Consider the following 24439-nt stretch of genomic DNA (forward strand, 5'->3'; position numbering starts at 1 on the left):
ACATTGCAGATTGTGAATTAGGCCAAAGAGCCTGCCAGAGCTGCAGCAGCTGCTGTGCAGGCAATTATACATCTCCAACAATTTCTTGTCTAAATCCTTAAGTATATATTTGTTTTATGGTGCTGATGATGAGATTTTCTACAAAATTGTGCTTCTGAGCCTTGAATGCTGATTGTTTGGCCTTAATTCAGTGTTCAACATCTGAAGTCATGTTTAATGGCAACCAGAAAATTTTGTTTGCCAGTTGAAGGAGGTGGAGAGGGGAAGTGAGGAACCAAATGAAAGAAGATAAATGCTATATGGAGAATGAATCACAGAGAAGGTGATATTCTGAAGTATGGGCTGAGGAAGGGCATATGAGGAGGAGGGAAGAAAGTTCTATCCTGGGAGTACAAGCTATCAACACAAAGCGAGTGGGCTTGAGAGGAATCTGCAAAAGAGTAAAGATGCCTGGGAAGAATAAGCAAATGTAGGAGGCAGGTTGGAACAAAAATGATGGTGCAAGTAGGAAGAGAAGCAAAGGTGAGAAGAGTGGGTAGAGCATGGGGATGAGCCAGGACAGGAAGAACAGTCACACAGGCACAAAGCAGATCTGTACTGAAAAGACAAGATCTATCTAATTTCAAGAGAAAAAAAAGTGACAGCCATACAGCTGGGATTAACAGTGGGGATGGATGAGATGAGGGGTAAGATTTGATCCAGGAAGGAATAAAAAAAAATCCCACATCCTGGATGCAGAGGGAATGTCTGTGAGTGCAGAAAGAGAGGAATTATAATAGAGTTGGTAAGACCACATCTCTAAGGCACTCACCAGAGATTGGGCAACGGAAATGACAAGGGTAAGAGCATTCAGAGCAGGCTGAAGGAGCAGAGGACTGGATGTGACAGTGTAAGTGGGTCTAGGAGCAGACTGAGATGGGAAAGGGTAAATGGAACTGTCTCTTCTACAGATCATATAAGCAGAAAGTTTGCTGTTCCTCTTTCTCAGGCCTTCATTTTGGCTGATGCTGTGCAAAACGACAACACTGTCACCCCATTTTTTTGACAACAGACAGAGATGCCACAGTGGCTTAGTGGGGACCTGAGCCACTGAAGTGTGAAAGGACTGTCACAGTGATGATTCTGCTCCAGTGCTTTTGACTCCTTTGAATCCCAAAAATATCTGGAGCAACAATGGAATTCAGCTCCAAAACACAGGGTACCCAGAACAGCTTAGAGCATTCCTTTCCTTAAAATGAAGTGACATGCATTGGAAAACTCAGCATAGATGGAAAAGAGAAACAAAAACTCACTAAGCATGAAACATTTCAGGATCCCATCTTATGAGCAGAAAAGGTTGAAATTTCTTTCAAATCTATCTCAAAAGCTCTGTAACACTTATTTCTAATAAAGAAGTCCACATCTGAGTGTCAGCTCTTAGTGAGGGGGCTACAAAACATCTTGTACCTTCATGCAGGCAGCTAATATTCTTGAAAGGTACAGATAGCATTATAAACCTGGAATGGGATGCTCAAATGAGTCGTGAATAACAGTGAAATGAGCAGCTGTGAAAGCTGGCTCTTGTTTCCTCCTAAACTCATGCTCAGGGATTGTTGTGAGCAGCCAGAAGAAGCAGCAAGAGAAATCAAGGCTAAAAAATTTAATCAGCAGGTGAAATGGAGCCAAAGAAATTGAGCAGGGGAAAATTAGATACCCATCAGGTGAAGGTTTTAGTGATCATTGTTTGGTTTTTGTTTTTTTTTTTTTTTTTAATATAACAGACAGCTATAAGATCCAATTTATACTGTGCAGTGGGAACTCCCTTAATCCCTCTCAGCACTGTCCTGGTGTAGGAATCACATTACTCTAAGACTACAGAAAACAGGTTCTAGCTAGCATTTCACATCGTAGGAAAAGAAACAATACATAAAAGGGAAGGAGCTAGACACTTCCAGGAAAGGGAGAAGTGTCACAGCATATGTCAGAGTTAGAGACAGCCACAATACACAGAGCATCACTGTACAAATTCAGAGGGCTTTAAGCATTCACCCATACAGAGTAACACCTTACCACATCAGAAGGCTGCAAGAATCTACTCCTTCCTGTTCTTTAGCCCAACCTTTCACACCCCTCATGTTGATGCACTGCACCCGTGTGCCCTCTGCTCCCTTTGGTGTTGGTCAGTGCCCCTGGGCACTCCATGGCTCGTTGCTGTCAGGGCTGCTCACCTGCTTTTCACAGCTGTACCCACTGGGGATGAGGCTGGGCCACAGCCCCACTCCCATCACCACAAACTGTACCTACAGAGAAGGAAGGGATTTTTTGAAGTAACCAACAAATGTTGCTGGACATGTATTGGCTGAGATCATTCCTGTTCTCAGTCATAGCATTCTACAGAGGCCTACAGGTGAATTTGAACAAAAGCTTAAAGGGAAAAGTACGCAGAAAGACTCTGCATGGCTGTAACTTTTTAGGGTTGTCCCTCAGTGCATTTTACCATTTGGTTCTCATATAATTACACAGCATTTTGCTGAACACGTTTGCATTCACTCAAATAATGGTTAATAAGCCTTTAAATTACTATTTCTGAAGCAAGGGACAAAGTATCCTTGATAGATCTTTCTGAGATATAATTCTGGAGCAAGCCTGTGCTTTGTAGTAAAATACACTCAGTGCGGTGCCATCACTGCTGATTTCTGCCAGCCCTCACCCTTGCTCCTGATTTCCTCACAGCAGATCAGCTCCCACATTCACATTCCATGAAATCTCCCAAGTTACCTGGCTGCCTGTGCAAACTCAGTTAAGTCTGTACCATATAGAAAGAGCAACCATACAATCCAAACAATCCTGTCTTGTTTTGAAATGTGCAGTGGCTTGGTAAAGGAATAAAACCTATCAGGCATCAGAGTCAGACACATTTCCTAGATAAAGGATGGGCTGTCATTTTGTGTGTTAAAACTTAGGGCAGAACAGCTCCCGTAGGGACAGCCAGGGTCTCTCATGTTTCTGTTATGTCTGTTTTCAGGTGCTGCCATAGCTTGGATTTCATAACTTACCCCGAGAACCCAGAGTGTAAATATCAGTCAATATTTAAGTTCAAGGCAAGAAAGAACAGGCAGCACATGCTGTGGCCTGTGTGTTTGCACCCAAATTCATATCTGCCAAACCTGCCATGAGTCCAGTGAAACACAAAAGCTGCCTGTGAGGCTTAGAAGTCCAAAATGAACACAGCTGGTCTGCCCTGCCAAAGAAGGGCAGGTGGTTTCTCTTAAAGGAAAGTACTTTTCCTGAAGACAAAATGCAACAATAGTTGACAGATTTCACTGAAGTACAAGATCAATAATGCCTAAGTAGATGAAAATAAGTGTTGATAAGTAATCATTAATCCTAAAGTTTGCCTGAACTCCAAACCTCTGTCAAGGTGCAAAGATTATAGAAAAGCTCAAAAACCAGGAGGACTACAAACCAGACTGGCACAGTGTAAGTTTAGGAAGGATTGCCAGAGGAATGGGTTATGTGGTCAATGGCACATATTTAAATATTTGTGGAGAACAGTCAAAGCAGGGTAGGTTCCAAGGAACAAAAGAGAGACACTTGCTAAGCAAAATAAAAAGGCAAATCACTCATTTGCCATTTGTGAATTTTTAAAAATCCTAATACTTTGTTTGCATATTAATTAGAAAAGAGAGAGAAAGACAGAAAGAGAGAAGCAGGGAAAATTAACAGAATTGAGAAATTTCAGTACCAAAACTGGATGGAAAGAGACAACATGGGATGTTTTCTGAGGCTGGGCTCTAATGTGCAGCCTTCCCTAAAGCTGTTGGAAGCAGATGGGCTCCTGCAGCTGCATCCCTCCAGCTTCCACTAGAGAGATGCAAATCTTTCTCTCACCAGATTTGCCAGGGAAGGGTCCTCATGTCAAGGGACTCCCTGGAGCTCAAGAACCAACAGAGCCAAGAACACACACCTGAGGGGGGAAACGGGAAACTGGGTGCTTGGCAAGGCAGAAGTGGCAACGAGGAGAAAGATGTTGAAGTTTGAGAGGAGGAGCCAGGTTTTGCAGGCAGTTTGTGTGAGTGCAGGAAGGATTGACACAGCTGCAGCAGGTAGAGGCCTTTCACTAAGGATGTGTTCAATATGGCACTGCTCTTTGGACAGATGGAAGGGGGCTTATCTAGACTAGAGAAGGAGAAATTAAACTGACAATCACACGGTACACGTTATTTCACAATTCTTAATCTATGAAGGATCTAGGCTATTATGGAAAATTAAAACCTAAATACATTTCTAGCCATAGCTCAAGCTACTTGTCTTTAGTAGAAAAAAATACTTAATTTCCTGTTTAAATGCCATCATCTTTTTCTCCTCAACAGCTTGGAATAGTCAACCATCAGAAATACTACATGCTTTTAAATCATGGTGATGAAAAAATCTTTTTGTTTCTCAACAATGGCATGAGATAATTCTGTTAATTCTTGTAACAGTTTCCTACTGACTTGGAATCTTCATTATACAGCTGAGGCAACTGACTGCAATCTACTTTCTAAGCACCATTACTGTGTCAATTTGAGCCAATTCAGCTGTTTGCAATGCATAGCATATATGGGTTATTTAACACTTAATTTCAAACTGCCTTTGTTTTATTATCCATCAAGCTGCCTTTCTTGTTTAAGCACTAAGTGTACTTAGAGAATTTAAGATACTGACCTGGGTGTGTTTTTCACTGTGTTTTCAGTAGAAATTGTCATAATTATTCTAAAATAAAAAATATTTTTTTCAGAGAGAGGGAGCTTTCTAAATAAAATCATCAGCCCATAGACTCTCTAGGAAACATGCTCTCAGATTTCCCTGTAATATTAATCTTGCAGAGGGAATTCAGATGTTCATATGATAAAAAATAGCAAATCTACAGTGACAACTAATGGCGATTTCCTTTAAAATCCTTTCTTGCTAATCTGATTTTAGAAGACTCTGAAGCACATTTCCAATTTTAAACATCTTAATGTGTCACAGCCACTCCATTCTGTGAATATACAGAAGTAAGATCCATGCAGAAACAAATCAAAGGTATCCACAAAGTATTTCCATATTGGTATCCCATGCGAGGGGAATAATGTAAGTCACATCCTCTCCTGATGCTGTGGTAGCCCCACCAGTAAAGTAATGCCTGGTAGTGACACTTTGATTGAAAGACTATTTACAAAGAAAAAGAATTTGAAAACAGTAATTTGTTTTAATTTTAAAAATATTTTTACTTAAATCAGAACAACTATAGGTTCAGACCTTGATTCTGCAGCGAAACAGGCTGAGACCTTAATGAGTAACTCACTTGGGTTCACCACATACTGTCTACAAACACATTTGGGTGTTCCAGAGGCACATATTGGTTATCTCTTTCTTCTTTTTTGAAAACACAGATGCCATTTATGGGTATGTTCAAGTACAGCATTCACACCCACTTACATCTTTAAAGTAAAACTCTCAATTATTCAGGATCTGCCACACCAACATGTATAAAAAGTATCTTCTATTTAAATATAGGAGATAGCATACTCTGCTGAAAGAGCAGTATCTGACATGAAATAGATACATTTATATATTTATTCACAAATACAAAGAATGCTGCCTCTCAATAGCAAGGAGATTGTACATAACTGGTAAGTAAATGAAACTATTCAAATTTGTATAATTAACAAGCACTGTAGGACAGACTGCAGTGAAATACCTCACTGTGCAGTCACAGCAGAGAAGCTCAGATCCTCCTCACTGATTCCTATGTCTGACATTCAGCTATAGAACAGGACACCTTTTAGGAAACTGGACACTTGCTTCCTGCCTTTTATTCCACTGTAATTCATCATGTCATGTCTTAAACACAAAATGCAACACAGCATTCTAAACCTCCCAGCAGTTACCAGCACCCACCTACAGATTTACAAACAATAAATAAATAATGAATAAACCTACAGATTTACAAACAATACCTCCAGGAAGGTATCATTCTCAAACAATTCCAGGTGCTCCCTGAACTGAACAAGTACCACAGGGATACAGCAGGAGGAACAGACCCCACAAAGGATACAAGCACTGACATCAGTCTCACAGACTCTGTGTACAAGTTAATACACATTTTGTTCCTTTTTCATCTCCTATCAGAACTACAGAATGTGATTACTGAGATTGGCTGGAATATCTTGAAAATTTCTCACTCCAAGTATACCCCAACATTTTGATGAATTTTCCATCCAGTGCTTTTGCTTCCAAAACAGAAGTACAAAACAGAATTGAAATACCTTTTTTTTTTTTTTTTTTTGCATGAGGACATAAATATGTCCCTTTCATTTTATAAGGGACATTTTTTTCCTTTTTAAATAAATCCACTGCAGTGTCTAAAAAGCCCACCTTTTAAATATCCTTTCCTTTTATGCATAGCATGTTTTTTCACTCTGTGGTTTAAAGACAGGCATCTGTTTGTATCTGAAGAGACAAACCTCACTAATAAGTTTGCAGAACTTTCAAATCCCTGAGTGACTCATGTCACCAGAGAGTTATAAAAGGCATCTCGTAAAGCTTCTCTGCAAAGCAGGCAGATTCCCAGCAAAGTCAGGGAAGCACCCATGCACCTCTTTCAGTGCATTCTGGCAGTTTATCCTAAAGCATGCTTTAGGTCCAACAGCCTGAATTAAAGCACAGTTGTAACTCTCTCCCCCTCACTGGACAGCTGAGCAGAATCAAGCAGCCCAAGATGTACCCTCACAGGGCATGTCCACATGTTCTCTCTCTCTCCCACAGCTCCCCCCACCCAGGTCATGCAGCCAGCTCTTACCTCAATGGTGTACTGCTCAAAAATCCGGAGCTGAAGGAAAATGTCTAGCTTAATCTTCCTCTCATGGAAGAGCTCTTCCATCTGTACCTGGGCCTCGTCGAGCTGCTGAAGGACGGATTCGATGTGGCTGATGGAGCTGTTGTGGGGGGTCTTGTTGTTGGAAACAGCAGAGTCCCTGTGGCAAGGCAGAGGGCAGGGTTAGAGCTGAGCTTTGAGGCAGGCAAAAGAGCAAGAACTACACATCTGTGATTCTGCGTGCTGCCGAGGAGCAAAGCCAAGCACAGAGGGCTGAGGGAAGGTGTGTGCAACACTCATCTCCTCTGCTCCCTGAAATCCTGCAGCTCCTGAACTTGGCACAAAGCTGGAGCAGGGGCATCATCCTTTCTTGTGTTGTGGACACTGTGACCTTACACACTTGGGAGGGGCAGGGGAGGAGATGCACATCAACCTCAAGGGCTCTCTTGAGCAGACTGGCTGGCAGTCACCTTTAATGCTACAGGGTCACCTGCTCCTGCCTACACTTGCATCAAACTGAGATGCTATTCAGCCTCTTGGAAATTTACTTTGCAAGTAAATTTCCCGCATTTGCCCTATTACTTATAGACTAATTCAATCAGAATTATGCCAGTGATGCCCTGGTATCCTCTGGATAATGTAGTACAGCAATGCAGACTAATTGAATCAGAATTATGAGTATTTCAGACCAATGGCCAGTGATGCCCTGGTATCCTCTGGATAATGTAGTACAGCAATGGATACAGAACACAATGGAAAAAACCCCAACACACCTTTGAGAAATTGCAAGAGAGATCCTGACTTGTATTTTCACTGGGGGAAGTGAAAGCAGATGTGACTGTGACAGGTCAGATACTGCTCCAGTTATGTTTTCCATTTTACAGGCAGCAGAAAGGAGCAAACCCTTTACTGGTGGACCAGGACCGAAGGGGAATTTGCTGTACTTGAAAGCTTAGCATGGGCACAGGAAAGCCCTGATGGCTCCTTTTCTATTTGTGCTTTCATGTATATTAATAGGCTCACCTACTATGAGTCTGCTATGTCTTCAGCAATTTTTTTTCAGTTACTGTTTAATGGATAAATAACATTTGCAGACAAAGAACTGAAATTTATCCTCAAATGCTCCACACAAGTCCCTCAATGTTCAGAAGGGCCAGAAAGGAAACTCTGAAGCCAAAATTTAATCTTGACTTTGACACATTGGCTAAAACAAGATTTAAATGCAAGTACTACTGATTTCCCTTGCTTATATGGGAAGATTACACTGATATTTCTCTCTCCAGGTGTTATGGCTTCTGCCCCACTCTCTCTGTCTGTTTTCACATTCACAGTGATCACAGGGTCTCTGCCTCCACATTAGAGCAGCACAGAGGAAGGAGGAATGAAAATAACTAGAGATTTTCAAACTACAGCTTAATCTGAGGCTGCATCCAATCAAGTTCTGTTTCCTTCAGTCAGCACCTGTCTTCTATAAAAGGACATGAAATAAGTCTTCACTCAGATGCAGGATTATTACTATTCATATATTATCTAAATTACTCAATGAATTATTCAAGACCGGTGTTGAATAATCTCTCACGGGATCTAGAGACGCATTTAGTTTTAGAAATTCTTTTTCATTAAACATTTCAGTCTTCAAATCAAGGCACACTTGCATTTCAGTGACTGATGCAATACAAAAGTTTAAGAGTAGTACTCTGGTGGGTTTTTTTAAGTCTCCTTGGATAAGGCATTGACAACCCCTAGCTACTCTGGTCTGAGAAAGATCTCCCTATAGGAAAAAAAAAATTCTGAGATTGCATGCTTCTGTCACAATATTTCTTGTTCTGTCAGGTGATGAAAAACTCTGGAAAGAGTAAATATAATACCCTTACTAATCTTTGAAAGGCTATGGATTAGAGTTTTAAAATTCAAAGAAATTATTGGAAAAAAAAACCCCAAAATAAACTCTGGGGAACATAAAATTGGACTCAGTACATTGCTGCTGACTTTGTTTAAAATGAACACTGTGCTCCTAAAACCACTTTCAGTGCTTTCACTGGGAGAAAGCTCAATGAGAAATATCTATTATCTAAAGCTTATATGCTGAACTACTGCAAAAAAGGCAAGATACCTAACTCTTCACTGGCTTTTCTTTTCAGCCACAAACTTTCCTGCTTTTCACATCTCACTGGAGCAAGTCATTGTTTTGCCCTTCACAGATGACCAGAAATGTTGCCCCCAGCAGCACCCCTGGAACTGCAGTTCGAAAGGTTTGCTTTGTGTTGGCTGCTGAGAACAACGACCACCTCAGTAAAGCACTGATAAGGAAGAGAGAAAAGTGTTTCCTGTGTGAACCATGACATGCACAGAATTTCTAGGCAGGCCTGCTTTATTCCTGATAGGTATGGCCTCCTGATGGAGTCACTGAGGTCCTGAAGACCTTGTGTGAAGTGCAGTCCCAGGCATGGTATTTAGTTCAGGCAGCTGAGCTTTTCATTGCCTATCTGGAGGAAACAGAGTGCTGTTACACAAATGATCTTCTCTAAACCAAAATCTGTTCTCTCAAAGATAAGAACAAGAAATGTAAAACTTTCCAAAGCTCCAGTAATTTTATTGCTTTTAACCTGTATTATGGCATGCTTGATAAGAGCAGTGTATTTCATTCTTTTCATTGTTGTAGCATTTGCAATCTTCATCTATTCTTCACGACAGGTACAAGGTGATCCACACTGAAATGCAATCCTGTGTTAAGGAAAGACTGCAGCAATTCTAGTTTTTCTTTATCTGTGTGTTCTTTACCATTGCCAGCAGCGATGAAAGCTGGTAAGAGTGGGCACACACAGAGGCAGCTTCATTGGGTTTTTTTTCCACACTGTTCTGCTTTGAAAGAGTCCAGGATTACATTACAAGCTTTGCAGTTAGTCAGAGTGCTCAAATCCAACACTTGAACCAGCTCATCTTGACAGCTCACCACTGCAAACTTCTGTGTGCATTCAAATGTTTGGTATTAAGTCCATCAGAACCAGGGGATCGATTTGCACAAATATGTTCACCTTGTTCCACCTTACTCGCTGCTCAGAGAACAAACCAGACCCCAACCCCAACTTCTCTTTGTTAAACACAGCTGCCACAAAACCTGCCTTGGTACTTCGCAAACATTGGAGCATGACACTGATTAAAAAAAAAATCTCAAAGCTGAGGCCACAGTCACTTTTCCAAGACTGAAGATATGGACTGAAGAATGGACTATGTTCACATTAGAAAAAGCTGAAGTCCCACACATCATCTTGCAGTTCACCTCTTTCCCATGCTCCACTGACTTCTCAGGTCCAGGTATTACCCTGGCCACTCTCCACACTTGCCTTCTGACTCAGGTAAAATCCTTTAGGCCAAGCCCACCATCAGAGCCAGGACTCTGAATGTCGACAGTTTCTGCAACCCTAAAAACCACTCCACCTGATGGGCTTGTACAGGGTCCCTTCCAGGCTCTACTCCATGGGTGTTCACACTGAACTGATGCCATTCCAATAGATGGGAAGAATAACAAAAAAATTTTTAGCCCACAATTTAACTGCCATTTTTTTCATCTCATAGAAATGCCCTCAACTTTGTAAACAATTTCTTTGCATAAAAGTAATTTACCATGCAGACCTTTGACTGACCTGCTGCAGCTGGCCATACACACATTCTCAGCTAAAACCCCTTCCCCTCTGGCAGCTCCCTTACCAAACCCAGCATGTTTTTATCCTACTGATCTCATCAGCAAAGATGAATGGAAGGATGGAATGTCCACTCCTGATTCTTCCTCTCCAACTCTAATACTGGCAAGCAATACCACAACTCCAGTCCCTCTCCCTCCCCTGTGGTGCTGGCAAGTCATACACAGCAAGGGTAGGAATCTCCATGAGCTCTCTGGTGTGGCTGCCCAGGGCTGAATGACAATCAAAAAAACCTAGAGCAGTCCTTTCAAATCTCTTTTTTTTTTTTTTTTTTTTCTGACCCAGCAGAGAAAACTCTGCATCCATGATGACAGGGGAAAGCTTAGAGGAAAGCTCAGCATATGGCAGTAGGAAAATACTTAAGGATTCCAGGAGGGCTCTTAAGGGCAGAGCTCCACCAGAACCCTTGCTGTTCATTGCGCTCCAGAGCATCTTGGGCTTTTCCTCTCAGGTTCCTATCATGGCTCATGGTTTCCTGCACATCTCAGATGAGAAGTAAAGGCAGCACATTAGGAAAGCTCAGGGTGAAGAAGGTGATGTCACTCTCTTGGACCGTCTGGTGAAATGCATAAAACCTGGGATATTTGCATATTATAATGTATACAGAACATGCACACATGTGGGTAAGGGCAACCTGTAACAATACAAGGATCTAAATAATAAGTGATGTATTGGACTTGGTTCAGTGCCCAGCAACATCCCTAAAAGGCAGGAAAACTTCACTGCTGTCAATAAAGCTAAAGGCACAGAAAACCACTTTAACAACAAATGAGAGAAATTTCACAATCACAAATTCTGTATAAGCTTACTCTGCAAATATTCATTTGACAATACTTGCAGATTAAGAAAGAAAAGAAACAAAAACATCAAACACCCAAAAAACCCCCCAGCATCTCCCCCCCCTGCCCCCAGTTCTTGGGACTAGTCTCTTCATGTATTTTAAATTAGCCAAAAATGAGCTGGTTTAATTCATAGTGCTAGTAGAAGAACCAGCAGTAAAAGAGCCTCTTTGACACCATGAATAAACCTCACATACACAAAGATAAATAGAAGGGTGCTGCATGCAAAATGAAACAGTGAAGACTGTTAGACACGTGTGTATTTTATTAAGAGGAATACACTTACCCCACATCGGGAATAACCATATAAATCACAAGGCCTCAGTTCACAACCATTTAACAATCTTCTATAAATACCAACTAAAAATATTCACTTCAAACACATTTGGTTTCATTCACTTCCCAGTGCCTATAAATAATCTCTCAGTCAAACAGGAAACCAGTGCTGATCCACAGACTACTCTAATCAGTCCACACAAATCACTCCCTGTAATTTCAATAAAACACTCCAAGGATCTGAAGAATTATAAATAAGCAAAGAATTAACAAACTCTCCCAATTGATCCTAGCTTGCAGTTCCCTATTTAAGCACCCTTAAAACACAGCATGCATCAGATTTCTCAACACCTGTGCCCCAGGTGGGTGCTTACCTGAGCTGCTGGATTAGATCTTCCCCTTCTTTAATAACATTGAGGGTAGCATCCAGGGTGGCTGTTTGCTGCTGCTGAAACTGCTTGATAAGCTCCTGAACCGCATCCACAGAGTCAGCACAGACATCCTCTAAGAGCTCCTTCTGCAGATCTTCCATCCATGTCCACAGCTGGGAAGAAGGGGAGGGAAATATAAATCAGAGAGGGATTGAGATTTAACCCTTTTGCTCTCTAATTCCAGAATCAATAGGCATTAACTCCGGCTGCATGTTTCACAGGAAAACTGACTTATAATTTGTAAACCCAAATAGATACATTTGATATTGATTCCATTTAAAGAAAGAAAATAAGATAAATATAATATCAGGTAGTTAAAAAAATCAATTTCTATTTATTGTACAGCAATAACTAATTATTTTATTCTTATTAGCTCTATATACTAGTAACAAATTAAAATCTCCTACAGCTGTGATAACCTAACCCTTTCAGGAGCTGAGCACTATCAGCTGCTATTAATTTCACATGCAGCTGAAGCCTGTTGCAGTCTTTGGTATGTGTGTATGGTACTGACTGAGGTCTAGCTGTGCCTGCTCAGCTATGCCTTCCCAGGGGTCGAGCTTTTGGTGTTTCTTTTTTAGTTTCCATTACTTAAACCCCCTCCTCAAAATGCACTCAGACTCTGTATTTTAACTCTGGGAAAATCCAAACACAGGAGACAGCAATATCACTAATCGACCCCATGAAGATCCATTAATTTTGAATAGTTCTGACTACCAGTTTTAAAGCCACAATCACAGCAACAAATCATTGCAAGTGCTTAGATGAGAATTTCCAGCCAGCTGTTCATCAGAGGTCTGGACAGGGGCAGGAATGCCCCAGCAGCCTCTCACTGGCTGTAAGGGCTTAAAGCGAACAGAGGATTCCCCTTTAAGCTTGTGCTGAAAAGTGAGTGTAAAATTGCACCCACCGAGCTGGCAGCCTGCCAGCACACCCTAATGACTCCACCAGAGACTCTTTTCTGTGCCACGCCTGCCCCATTAACCCACATTTTGCTGGTATGTGCTGGAGGTAGCGGGGAAGTACCAGAGTGGGAAACAGCAGTGCGCTGGGAAATGGCAAAGGATGCGGTGCTTCTCCCAGGGACTGCAGAGCTTTGTCCCACAGGACCTTGGGGTGAACATGAAGCAGAGGAGGACATTGTGTGTGGGTGGCAAAGAGCTGGTAAAAAAGTTTGTGTTCAAAACGAGTTGCACTGGATCCCCTTCCTGCAGCATTTCCTCTGAGACTGTGAATTCTGCACGTCCACATGCATCGAGAGGAGGATGGGGATGTCTAAAGCTCCAGCTGCCAAAGCTTCTCACAGCCAGGGCCCACACCTAAGGCCAGTCATTAAGTGCTACACTTACACATGCTACAGACTTCAAGGATATTACCCTGGACCAAATCAAAATTATCAGAATTAGAATCTGTCCCAGCATGCTCATGATACCAGAAAAGGGAGAGCCCAGCGCCTTTTGCTCTGTCCCCACCTCTGGTACTGAGTCCTTGCTTGAGAGACTCACAAAAACAAGCATTAGAACATACGCCTTACTTGTAGGTTTTTCAGAGTCAGCTTTGAATGTTTTGGGTAAATGCCTCTGTTTATTCATAAATATTATAATGATAATGGCCTGGCCAACTACTGGCCTGAAACAGAATGTCTTTGCTTGGGATATTTACATATTTTCACATTCTTAGGAAAAAGGCAGAGTGTAAAAGGGGAACTATTAATCAAAGAAATAAATGTAAGTGAATAGGCATGAGAAATAAGTGAAAAAATGAAAACACATTTAATGAGCCAAATAGAGGGCTTTTTCAGTTGTGGTTTGAGGTCCATGTGCTGAACTTTGGGAAGCTACCATAAAAAAAATGCATTAGTGCTTTTATATATTAATTATATTGAGAATCTTCCTGGTTTTGATCCAATCCCTACACCCACTCAAAGAGTAGGGGCAGCTGGACCAAAACAGACCATGACCAGGTTATTCAGGATTATTACTTCTGCTTATCAGATCTTCAAGTAATAGAGCACTTTGTAAATACAGAAAAATAGCTACGTATAAAAATCATCCTGTTTTGAGGTGGGAAAGCCAGTTGTTTTCTAACTTCTTGCAATTCTTAGTTCCTTTTTCAACTTAAAAAAGTTTAGGAAATTTTCTTTATAAAAATGAAAGTGGAATCAGGAATCTTGTTCATTGTTAGGAATCCGCCGTTTTCTTGAAATTATCTTGTTAGGGCAGAGAAGAAAGTTTCCAGCCTTCAGAGGAAAATCCTATGCTACAGAAGGCAACTTTTCAGAAGGAGCATTGGATATTTAAGATCTTACTCCACTTCTTGAGTAGGCTTCTAAATCAGTTTCAAAATACTTACAACATAAACTGTATTGTATTCACCTGGAACCAAAGCACTCCCTAATTTCACAGAGCACTCAAATATATTAACTCATATTAGCTTCAGATGTTTCCATTAATGACCTCTGTCTATAAGGATTTGCATATAAAATCTATCAGAATCTAGGTCATCCTTGACTCAGAGGCCTTTAATCCTTTAGACTCCACCAATCCCTGGAAAACCCTAATACAAAGAATCAGTCAATATTAATAAGATTAGGAAGATCTTTCAGGAAAAATTCACAATAGGAATCTGTTTCCAAAACCTCCTAGGTTATGTACTACAATTAATAACACCTGAAATAAATTGCTACCATGCCCCACTTGTGAATGCCACACACACAGCAATGAAAAGACCAATTCCATGTCACTGCAACATCAGTCAGAACAGCTGTTAATCATAAAACAGAAATCACATCCTGATTGTCTCTGCTCAGGAAAACCAGTCCCTCTCAGAGCCTGATGTTTCATTCCAATGGAAGTATTTGACCGATTAAAAAAAATCCTGACTTTTAAAGCCTCAAATCACTGAATACTTTGTGCATTTCCAGTCCATGCTGCGACCTACTCTAAACTAGACAGCTTAGACCAAAGAAACTGTTCCCATTAAAATCTGACATATTGCACAGCACAACTGTTATTTAATATTTTCAGAAATTGACTTTTTTTTATTCTTACCATGGACAAAATTTGTGACTACCTGTTCCACTCCCATACATACTTCAAACCATTACTAAGGTACCACTCGATCCCATACAAAGGGTGTATGTAGATACATGCAGCTATTCCAAATATAATGGCAGAATTTCCACATCCACCTGTGGTGACTTTCTCTAAGTTTTCCAGTCATGCAGGAGTCCAGAAAAGGAGATAAGCTCTGCATTATGTTACTTAACAGGTACTAAACAAAAAATACAGAATCCTAGAAAACAATACAGAAGTATCACAAAAGTAAGTTTTGTTCTTCCTTCAACTGATCTATGCTTTGGGGTGATTAATTGGACATGGATAACCCAATGCACTAGTGGTAGCACCTGAATTCAGTCTATGAGAGATCTGACCCATGCAAACCACATGTAAAAATGTAATAATTGTTGGCTCTGAGAAGTGTCAGGTAAAAACCTATCCCTAAGCCATTGATGCTGAAGATCCATAGTGGCTCCACAACTGAAGCTTTATTTTATCAAGGCTTTACACAAGACAACTAATTCTCCTCTAATTACTAGAACAGTGGGAAAGAAGAATTACACTCCTCCTTTCTTTTGGGCATCTGGTGCCCCTCATGCATGGTGACAACAACTTTTGCATCTTTTTTGGATATGAAACACAGGCAGTTTCCCTCCATCCAAGAGACAATACAGCTCTTTATTCCCAGCTACTGCATCTGATGAAATACCCTTCATTTTGCTCAATTGCTGAGACCACTTAACTCGAGGTCTGAGGACACCTGTGCTTGTTACCTAAAATTAATACTTTTCACTTAGAAAAAGGAACCACTTTAAACAAAATCTAAAACCTAAAGAGATTGCTAAGAAAACCTTGCCTGCATGATTGGAATAACTATTAAATACCCAATGCTTATATGCTGCTATTTGTAAATGACAGAGATGAGTTATAATCCCCTCAAAAGCAGTTTAAAAGCACTGAGTTATGGGAGCAGTGCAAAGAACCTGATCAATCCAGGAGATTTACTGTTGTACAGCATTTTTGCTAGTCTTCAAAACAAGGATGTTAATGGAAACAAGCAACTTCCCAGGATGTATGTTCTGCCCCTTTACTATGTCAGAGAAGTGTTGTGTATGGCAGGGCAGGCCCCAAAAGGATGCTCATGACAACTCAGGAAGCGAAAATTCATCACAGCAATGAAGACTAGGGCAGAATGCACAAGAATTCAGTGACATGTAGGGACCCTGCTGCCACTCCATGAATTGCCATGTGAGTGTTCAGAAAACCAAGGGCAGGCTGAGAAAGACCCCCCCCAAAACCCTCACAAGCAGAACTGCTCCAGAGAGAGATGTCCATCTACCCTATTACCCTCTGCTACTATGCCAGGTTTTTACAAGCCAATTCTATGGCAATAATATTTAGCTTTGTCATGATATGCACTAGGAATTCACACAGATCCCAAGTTAGGTTAATTTATGGCAGAACTTCAGTCTGCACTTGTGTTAAAGCATCTGTTCAAATGCTGCTGTGCATTCAGCTTAACTGCACAGCCTTTAGGAAATTGTCCCCACACCAACATGGTGGTGAAAATAAAACTTTCCATCACAATTAACTTTCATCAACTGGTATTTATTCACACTTACAATGCATCCAGTCTTGTTTCAGTTAAACGAACTGAGGGTTGCTGTAAACTGGAAGCATATTTCAGCAACATCGTCAGAAGTCACAATCAAGCTCTCAAGAAAATGTCAACAGAAACACAGAAAACAAGGTCTGTAATGATGAGCTGCAAAGTGACCTCATGCCACCAGCAAAGTGCCACGGAATGGCAGCACACCTAATAAAAGGTGACAGGATTGGATGTGACCAGACACACATAGGAAATGCCACGACTTCCATGGTAAAACACAACCCATGAGACTCCCTGCTGCAAAACCTAATGTTGTCAGATACCACCACACTGGCTGGGAAGGAATTACAAGTGGAAAGGGAACATTCTGTGAAAAAACTGATCTCTCCCTAACCTCTTTCTTGCTTTTCCCTTTTCCTCGCCAATTTCTTGACATTTATCCTTGGTTGGGCTGCATCTGGTGCTTCTGTATGATCAGGCTTTTTAATTAGTAACCTTGCCTATGGCAAAAGGATTTGCACTGCCTAAACATCTGATGCTTTTTCCAAGTCCTGCATGGACCAGATTGATATAGGACAAAATAATCTCCTCTAAAGGCAAACATGATTTGGGTAGCCAGGCTTACATCAGGGAGTGTGTAGATCCCCAGTCCAAGGTCACGTAAATGTAATTCGGGGACTATTTGATCTAGAAGAGAAAATTGATTTATAAATGAAGAATAAAATTTACATGTTCTGTGCTGCTTCTGCCACCATCATGAATTGTAAAAACATGTTACTCTTCTAGTATAATTTTAATATTTTATTTGTGATTAGGAATCTTGTTGTAATTAACTTCAGTAACTGTAGCAATCAAATTCTGGCTTGATCACTCTGGCTTAGAAAAGTTCTACCTACACTGGAAGATTTACTCAGTTTTACAGCAGTGTGATACAGGACAATTTGGTGCAGGCAAAGCTTCCCACACTACAAATGCAGCAATCTGCTAAAATAAATACAGGTACCCTCACATTCTCCTTATTTTTCATTGGTTCTAAACATCACTTCTCAAATAGAAGCTGCAGCACCTCTTCCCTCTGTGTTTTTCCAGTGACTGGCTGTATTTGTCACTCGCAATCTTACACTGATCTGCTTTGAGCCTTTTGTGTAACTTTTACTATGCCCTGGGAAATGCAGAAATAAATAATTTGTGACAATTCTGAATCATTCTGCATCTTGCTAAGGACTGAAAAACTGCATGACTTTTCTTTAACCAGTCAGTCTCGTTGGATCCATTGGCTTTCAGCCACTCCACTGACACCATTTTCAACTAGTTAAATAGACTTCAGTGCATAGATGTACTTCAGGTGAAAGACAGAACATGTATTTTGTGTGATGAGTGAATTACAGGAGTGTACCTCTATGGCTTTGATAAAGGTTTACTCAGTACAGATTATTGCAGGCTGCCCACTCTTGCTGCCATTGTACACAGCACTGAAGCCCACACACTGAAACTGGGAGAAGCTCATCTTCCTCAGCTTCAGGAAATCAGAATGGGCAGAAATGTGTCTAATAAAAGAATGCTTTATGAAAGTTGGCACATCTTATTTCAAGATGCTCATAAAACATCCTTTTAGCCCAAACCACTGTTATCTGGAGAGTGAGACATACAGGCTCACATTTCCACAACATGCAAAACACATGCAAGGTCCTCAAAAGCCAAGGAAAATATTTGAGTGGAGCCATTGGTCTGTAACAATGCTGGTGAATAGTCTGAAAAATGTGGATAACAAAGTATGAACTTAAATGAAGTCTACAGGAATCCCTTGGCTAGCACATAGTGGAAGGATGGAAAGAACTTCTCTTCCGTGCACAAGTTTGACTTCCTGACATTTGGTTTATGTGGCTGTATTTACAAGCATTTAATTCTCATTACTTTGATTGTCTCTTTTACCAATCTTTTGCCATCACAGATGGCAGAATTTTATTCAGAAGTGGCCTGGCTGTGCTTCAAACTCCCCTGCTCAAGAGCAGGATGTGCTGCCAGAATACCACAGCTCTTTTCTTTCCTAGCTACTTAATCCTTCATGAAAAAAAAAATATCTTGCTTCTGGGCAACAAATGGACAGGGAAGAAGGGCACCCTGTACCACCCCAGCTGGTTCCTCAGTCCCAGATCTTTGATAGCTTTACAGATTTAGCTCTGCAAAAACCACCCCCAAGGTTAATGACTGGTGAATGTTGGCATTTTGGTCCAGGCCACAGTCTACTCTCTGGAGCTGGAGGGGGATTTGCTTTTTTTATGCTGCTTCATGGTAATTGATTGCTGATAACCCAGAGTGTACTTTGATATAGCTCACACAAAAATAACACATTTTATACCAGCAGAGCCCTCTCCACAGCTACAATTATCAGAATGAGAAGCTGACAGGTTATCTGCCTTCTCCAAGGAATCTGCCACCCAGGCAAGGGAGAGCTCAGATGGGCACTGTATTGGCACCTCTGCCAGTTCACTTCTACTACATTCTCTAATTTCTGCCTGCAAATTCTCTCCTAATGGGAATAGCAGAATATTTAGGAACTGAGTACTTTTCAGAAATAGCAAACAAACACAACAAAATGGCTTCAACTTAGAATCATAGAATCACAGAATCATTAAAGTTGAAAAAGATCTTTAAGATCTCTAAGTCCAACCATCCATCTAGCACCACCAGCACACAGATTCAGGTCCCTGCAAAAACTATGGTCATACTAATAGGAGGCATAAATCTAAGGTTTGATGTTTCACAGCCCTGCTGCGAGAAGAGGGGCAGATATTTTCAAAGTTTGATTTTGCATGCTGTTGTGCATCTATTTCAGCTGTTTATATTATCCCAGTGAAGGTCAAAATTTCTAGCTTTTGAACAAAACACATAGTGCTTCATTCTAACACTGAAAATTCTGGGGTGTGAATCGGGCACTCAGTGAATATTTTATGTGCAGTGAGCCCATTTGGGTCATTTTAATGTTTTATGCTTTCCTTTAAAAAAAAAATTAAAAATCTGGACATAATATGAACAAAGGAACAGAAGTGCTGTCCTGGACAGTAGCAGTGTGTAAGACAAACACATGTTCAGAGAACAAGACCTTTTCAGAACTTCCAGAAGTTGCCAGCAAGTGGAGTTGCTAAACTGAGCATTGCTTGCATCACAAATCTTTATTATCTAGTGGGCGATTGCTCTGGAAAGTCAATATTAGCAGTAAAAGTCAAACAACAAATTTTTAAGTTCAGTAACATTAAATTTGATTCCTGTGTCAATTCACAGTGAGTGACAGGATTACAGGATATATCCCAAAACCACTGTCATGTTTGCTCCATGATTAACTTTGATACATTCTGTCAGCTCTTCTGATGGGAGTCAACAGCAGCTGACCTCAGTCCCGTGAGCTTTCTGCTCCCTGTGTCCCAGCAGCTCTGCCTCAAGTGAAGAACAAGCCCTGTCAGAATTAGTGATCTACACTGAAATAATCTTCTAATCACAATATTCAACTCAAGCAGAGAAAATTTAATTTCACAGGTCTTGGTTATCAAGTGAAATTAAGTTAGCAGTGCCTGCAAAAAAACACTGTTACCATTCCTGACTGATAGGGCAGCCCCACTCCATTTCCCAGCTGAGTAACCCCACTGATGTCTGTGGGGTGACCAAGGTGACCTACTGACCACAAATTATATAGGTTATAATACAGGAAGCTGTCTAACACTTAATGGTCCAGGACTTAGCTCTCACTTTCTCATGGCCTTATCAGACAAAATTTTCAGAGTGAAACTTTCCATACCAGGTGCCTGCCTAAGGCTGAACTTGATGAATTTTGAGGTGCAAGGGCCAGAATGAGAGAAAGGGACAGAAAAGGTACTTTTGCCTGTGTTAGTTTTATTTCTGTTCAAATGAGATGCTCCAGACCCTCCATGCTTTTAAGAAAGGGTTTGAAATTTTGCAGGGCTTAGCCTCGATGTCAAGAATACACATTATGTCATTCATGTGAACATTTTCCCAAATTTGGTCACTCAGAAGACCTCTGCCAAGTTCCAGTTTGCACATGTTCATAGTAACCTGTTAGCAATCTGGCAGTTCCTTTTTCTCAACATTAAATATTTTCTGAGCATACTCATTCCCCATTCTGTGGGCCAGGTAGGCATGGCAGGTTCCACAAGGAAGTGCCTGCCCTGTGTACCTTGTCCTCATGTTCTTCTGACCCCCTAAAGAACAACAAAGCACAGGGCATATGATCTGAAAACACAATTCTCTGCCTCTCCGTTTTCTTTTGTGCTGGACTCAACACAGAACTGGTAATCTGAAGCCCACTGAGAAATGAGAAACCTAGAGGTGGTAAGACATGCTTTTAATGCCCCAAAGAACTATGAAACAATTGCAGAACTGTTTTATAGTTTAGTTAAGGCCCATTTACTTTAAATGGATCTAAATTCAGTGAAGTTCCTTCTCATTCTGAAGTTAGCAACTGCATCACAGCCAATACAACAAGTAACACAACCTAAGTCATCACTTAACTATGCAAGAGGATTTACACATTTTTAATGACATAGAAGTGGTCACAGTGCTCTTTTCTGTCTACCATTTAATACTTGGAAATGTAAAGTACACTGCAGAACCTTAAGTATAAAACTGTGAGACACGAAAATATTAAGATTCAGACAATGAATTGCAAGATGTTTTTCTTTTGTCCTTGAGGGTTTTGAATCTTCAGGGTGTGATTTTATGACATCTGCAACCACTTCTCCAGGAGGTTCAAAAAATATTCTCTTTGAAACAAAATCAAATGCCAGCCAAGAATCCTCTATCATCATTTGATCCTAAAGCCAAAAGTTCACAAAAAAACATCAACTATCATGAGATTTGTGATAAAAGTGCAAGATCTGACAATCCTGACAATAATTGATTCAGATTTGAAGAAAGAACCTAAATTCAATTACACTTAGTCCTGAGAGAAATTATTCAGGTATGAGTCTGTTGAATGCATTTATGCCAGTGATAATAATTTATAACTTTACCCTGCCACACAGATAATTGGATTTCATTCCCACGGTACTAGGCTTCTGCTCACACCATCAGAAATGCCTTGGTCCAAAAGGTACAAAAATATCGACTACAAACTAGAAAAGCATAAGGAATGCTATAGGACAGTGGGACACACAAAATCTTGTTTACAGGCATGGCAATAGGACACCTACATTGCTCAAGAGTTATGCCACCAACAATCACTTAAAGGACTGCTTCCAATTTATGCCTCTAAAGTGTTATTACCACACCAAAAAAGTTCCCATTTAAGCCTGTTGTATGTATTGTTCAATAAGGTCACTTTAAAAACCCATCAAAATTATTACTATGCTTAATTGACAGTGTTTTTGATATCCTTTCAATTGTATGAGTCAGTGTTTAGCAGAAGGGATCTTCTTAATGCTTTCAACATGAAACAAGCAGTGATTCAAGTCTACTGTAGTATAAAAAAACCACTCTGGACTTACATTACCCATGGGGATATCTACATTTAAATGACTCCCTAATTCAACACTACCTATTGTCCTGAAGAAAATACAAGGAAGACTGACTACAAAAGGAAACATTTCTTTGACACGAGAAAAAAAGTAGGAGCAGTTAAAAGTTTCTCAGATGGTGAGAATCTGAGAACTTGCATGTGGAGATGAAGAGGTGGGCAGAGTACAGGTGAAGGAGTGAGAAGTTCACAGTCAATGAACTCATCCACACCTGGGAATTACCACATCAGAAACACAATTCACCTGTGCTAGGAAAACTGTCAGAAGAAACATGTTCTTTGCAGGAAGATCTTCAGAATATTTCCAAAAAAAGAAAAAAGTGTCAGTAAGACCAATTCTTTCTACTTAATCTATCCTTTCAGCAGTTGTGTCTCAATAGATTAATACAACATGAAATAATGAGAATTTGTGAAGCTTAGATGACAAATGCATCTAGGCCATAGTTTCCCACATCAGGGCCAAAAAAAATGAAGGGAACTTTTTTTTTTCATTTTCAAGGATATAAGAGAAAGACCTGTTCATAGTTTATTAAATAGTTTTAAGAACTACAAAGGATGAAGTTAATAATGGTGGGTATTATTAAGTAAATGATAACATCTTCTAGAATATTGCAAAATATGTCAGGTGTTAAACGGATTAACGTGGCAACCAAACTACTTCTCCTCACTCCAAGACACTCCCAGGTGATGGGTTTGGATGGTCACAGCAAGTCCAGCCTCAGGCCCAGCTTGGCAGGTAGGAGGGCAAGGGAGGCCTGTGTGAGCACCAGGACTGGAATGGCTCCTGGTAAACACCAGGAATGGACCTCAGATCTCCCACTATTTTACTGCTGCTGCAGCAAAACGATTCTTTGCCTTGACATCTGCTGTGATTTAAATTGATCTGTTATTATTTAAATTTATCTGTTTTATTGTTCATATTGAAGAACGACAATTACATTGGTTAACTTGCCATTTTACAATACACAAGAAGGGCCAAGCAAAGCCAAGCAATGACTAATTTCTACCTAAGCCAATCTATTTATAGCATAAAAAGGCAAATGTAGATACAAACACGTGCTAAGGCTCTCCTGTTGTAATTCTTTACCCTTTACACCAATTCCCCCCAGGCAGTCTTTTGTTATTTCACTGTGTCTGTGGGCATTCCCACAGCTGGCAGACAAAAACTAAATCTCGGAATCGAATCCTGTCTGCAGCAACTTCCTCACTTAATAGTTTTGGCAAAAACCCCAAGATATTGACCTGTGTGGGTTTCACCGGTGCAGAAACACGTCACTGAAGGAGCCAGGTGGTGGCACACAATGAAAACCACTGAACCTGCAGAAAATCAGTGTTTGACCCCTAGAGAAGTGAATTAACATGGGGTAAATAAACAAAAACTTCCCCTTGCAGACCTCCTGTGCATTGTCAGGTTTTGGGGAACTCATGGAAACTGAACCCAACCCAATGGCTGTCCTTCATTATGATGGACATGGGTTCCTGTGTCCACCCTGATTTCACTGTTGTCCCAGCAATGCTACAGCTCCCTTGACTGTTCCTCTGGAGAGGGAGTCACAGAATCATAGAATAGTTTGGGTTGGAAGAGACTTTTAGGACAGAGGCACCCAGAGTCTGTCCAATCTGGATCTCCTTAAAAATGACATTAATTAATTACTGAACTTTACAAAAACACATCACAGAACCAATCTGTCTCACAGGAAAACATTAATGAGGCAAATACTTAGCATTTACTCTTAACATCCAGAGAACAGCATTGATGCTAGTACAGAAGACAGGTTTTTAAAATAATTTTTAAAAAGTGTTAATTTTTAACACATCTGCATTTTTATTCACCAAAACAGAGCTCATTAAAACCAGGTGTGTGGAGCAGGCAAACTCCCTTCCTGTTGAAGAAGAACAAGAGTATAATGCACTGCAATCCCAATTCCTTCATACAGGGAGGCTTTATTTCCCAAAGCCAAACTAGACTACACAATACCACTAACCATCTTTTTTTACTAGTCATCACCTGCATAGGTGAAACAAGGTTAATCACAGCAGGAAACTGTTATGAAATAATTTTTACAGAGGAAATAACCAATTAAGTTTCCCCAGTGACAAACCAGCATAGCTGCAAGTGTTTGAGCAACTCTGGGAAGAACAAGCTGAGAGTTAACTATATTTTAATATATTGCAGA

The 24439-nt window shown here is 40.5% G+C and overlaps 1 protein-coding gene across 11 annotated transcripts in view; it reads right to left on the bottom strand.

Moving 5' to 3' along the window:
* KALRN (kalirin RhoGEF kinase) overlaps nucleotides 1-24439 on the bottom strand; it is a 472671-nt gene that overhangs the window by 172132 nt on the left and 276100 nt on the right. For all 11 annotated transcript variants that reach the window (XM_041473008.1, XM_041473009.1, XM_041473012.1 and 8 more), the window contains exons 12-13: nucleotides 12011-12180; nucleotides 6806-6980 (exon numbers count right to left, since the gene is read on the bottom strand). In XM_041473008.1, coding sequence (XP_041328942.1) covers nucleotides 6806-6980; nucleotides 12011-12180 — 345 coding nt within the window. The remainder of the gene's footprint in view (nucleotides 1-6805; nucleotides 6981-12010; nucleotides 12181-24439) is intronic.

The sequence above is a fragment of the Pyrgilauda ruficollis genome, unplaced genomic scaffold, assembly GCF_017590135.1.
Source record: "Pyrgilauda ruficollis isolate IOZ18807 unplaced genomic scaffold, ASM1759013v1 scaffold3, whole genome shotgun sequence".
In the NCBI taxonomy this organism is placed as follows: domain Eukaryota; kingdom Metazoa; phylum Chordata; class Aves; order Passeriformes; family Passeridae; genus Pyrgilauda; species Pyrgilauda ruficollis.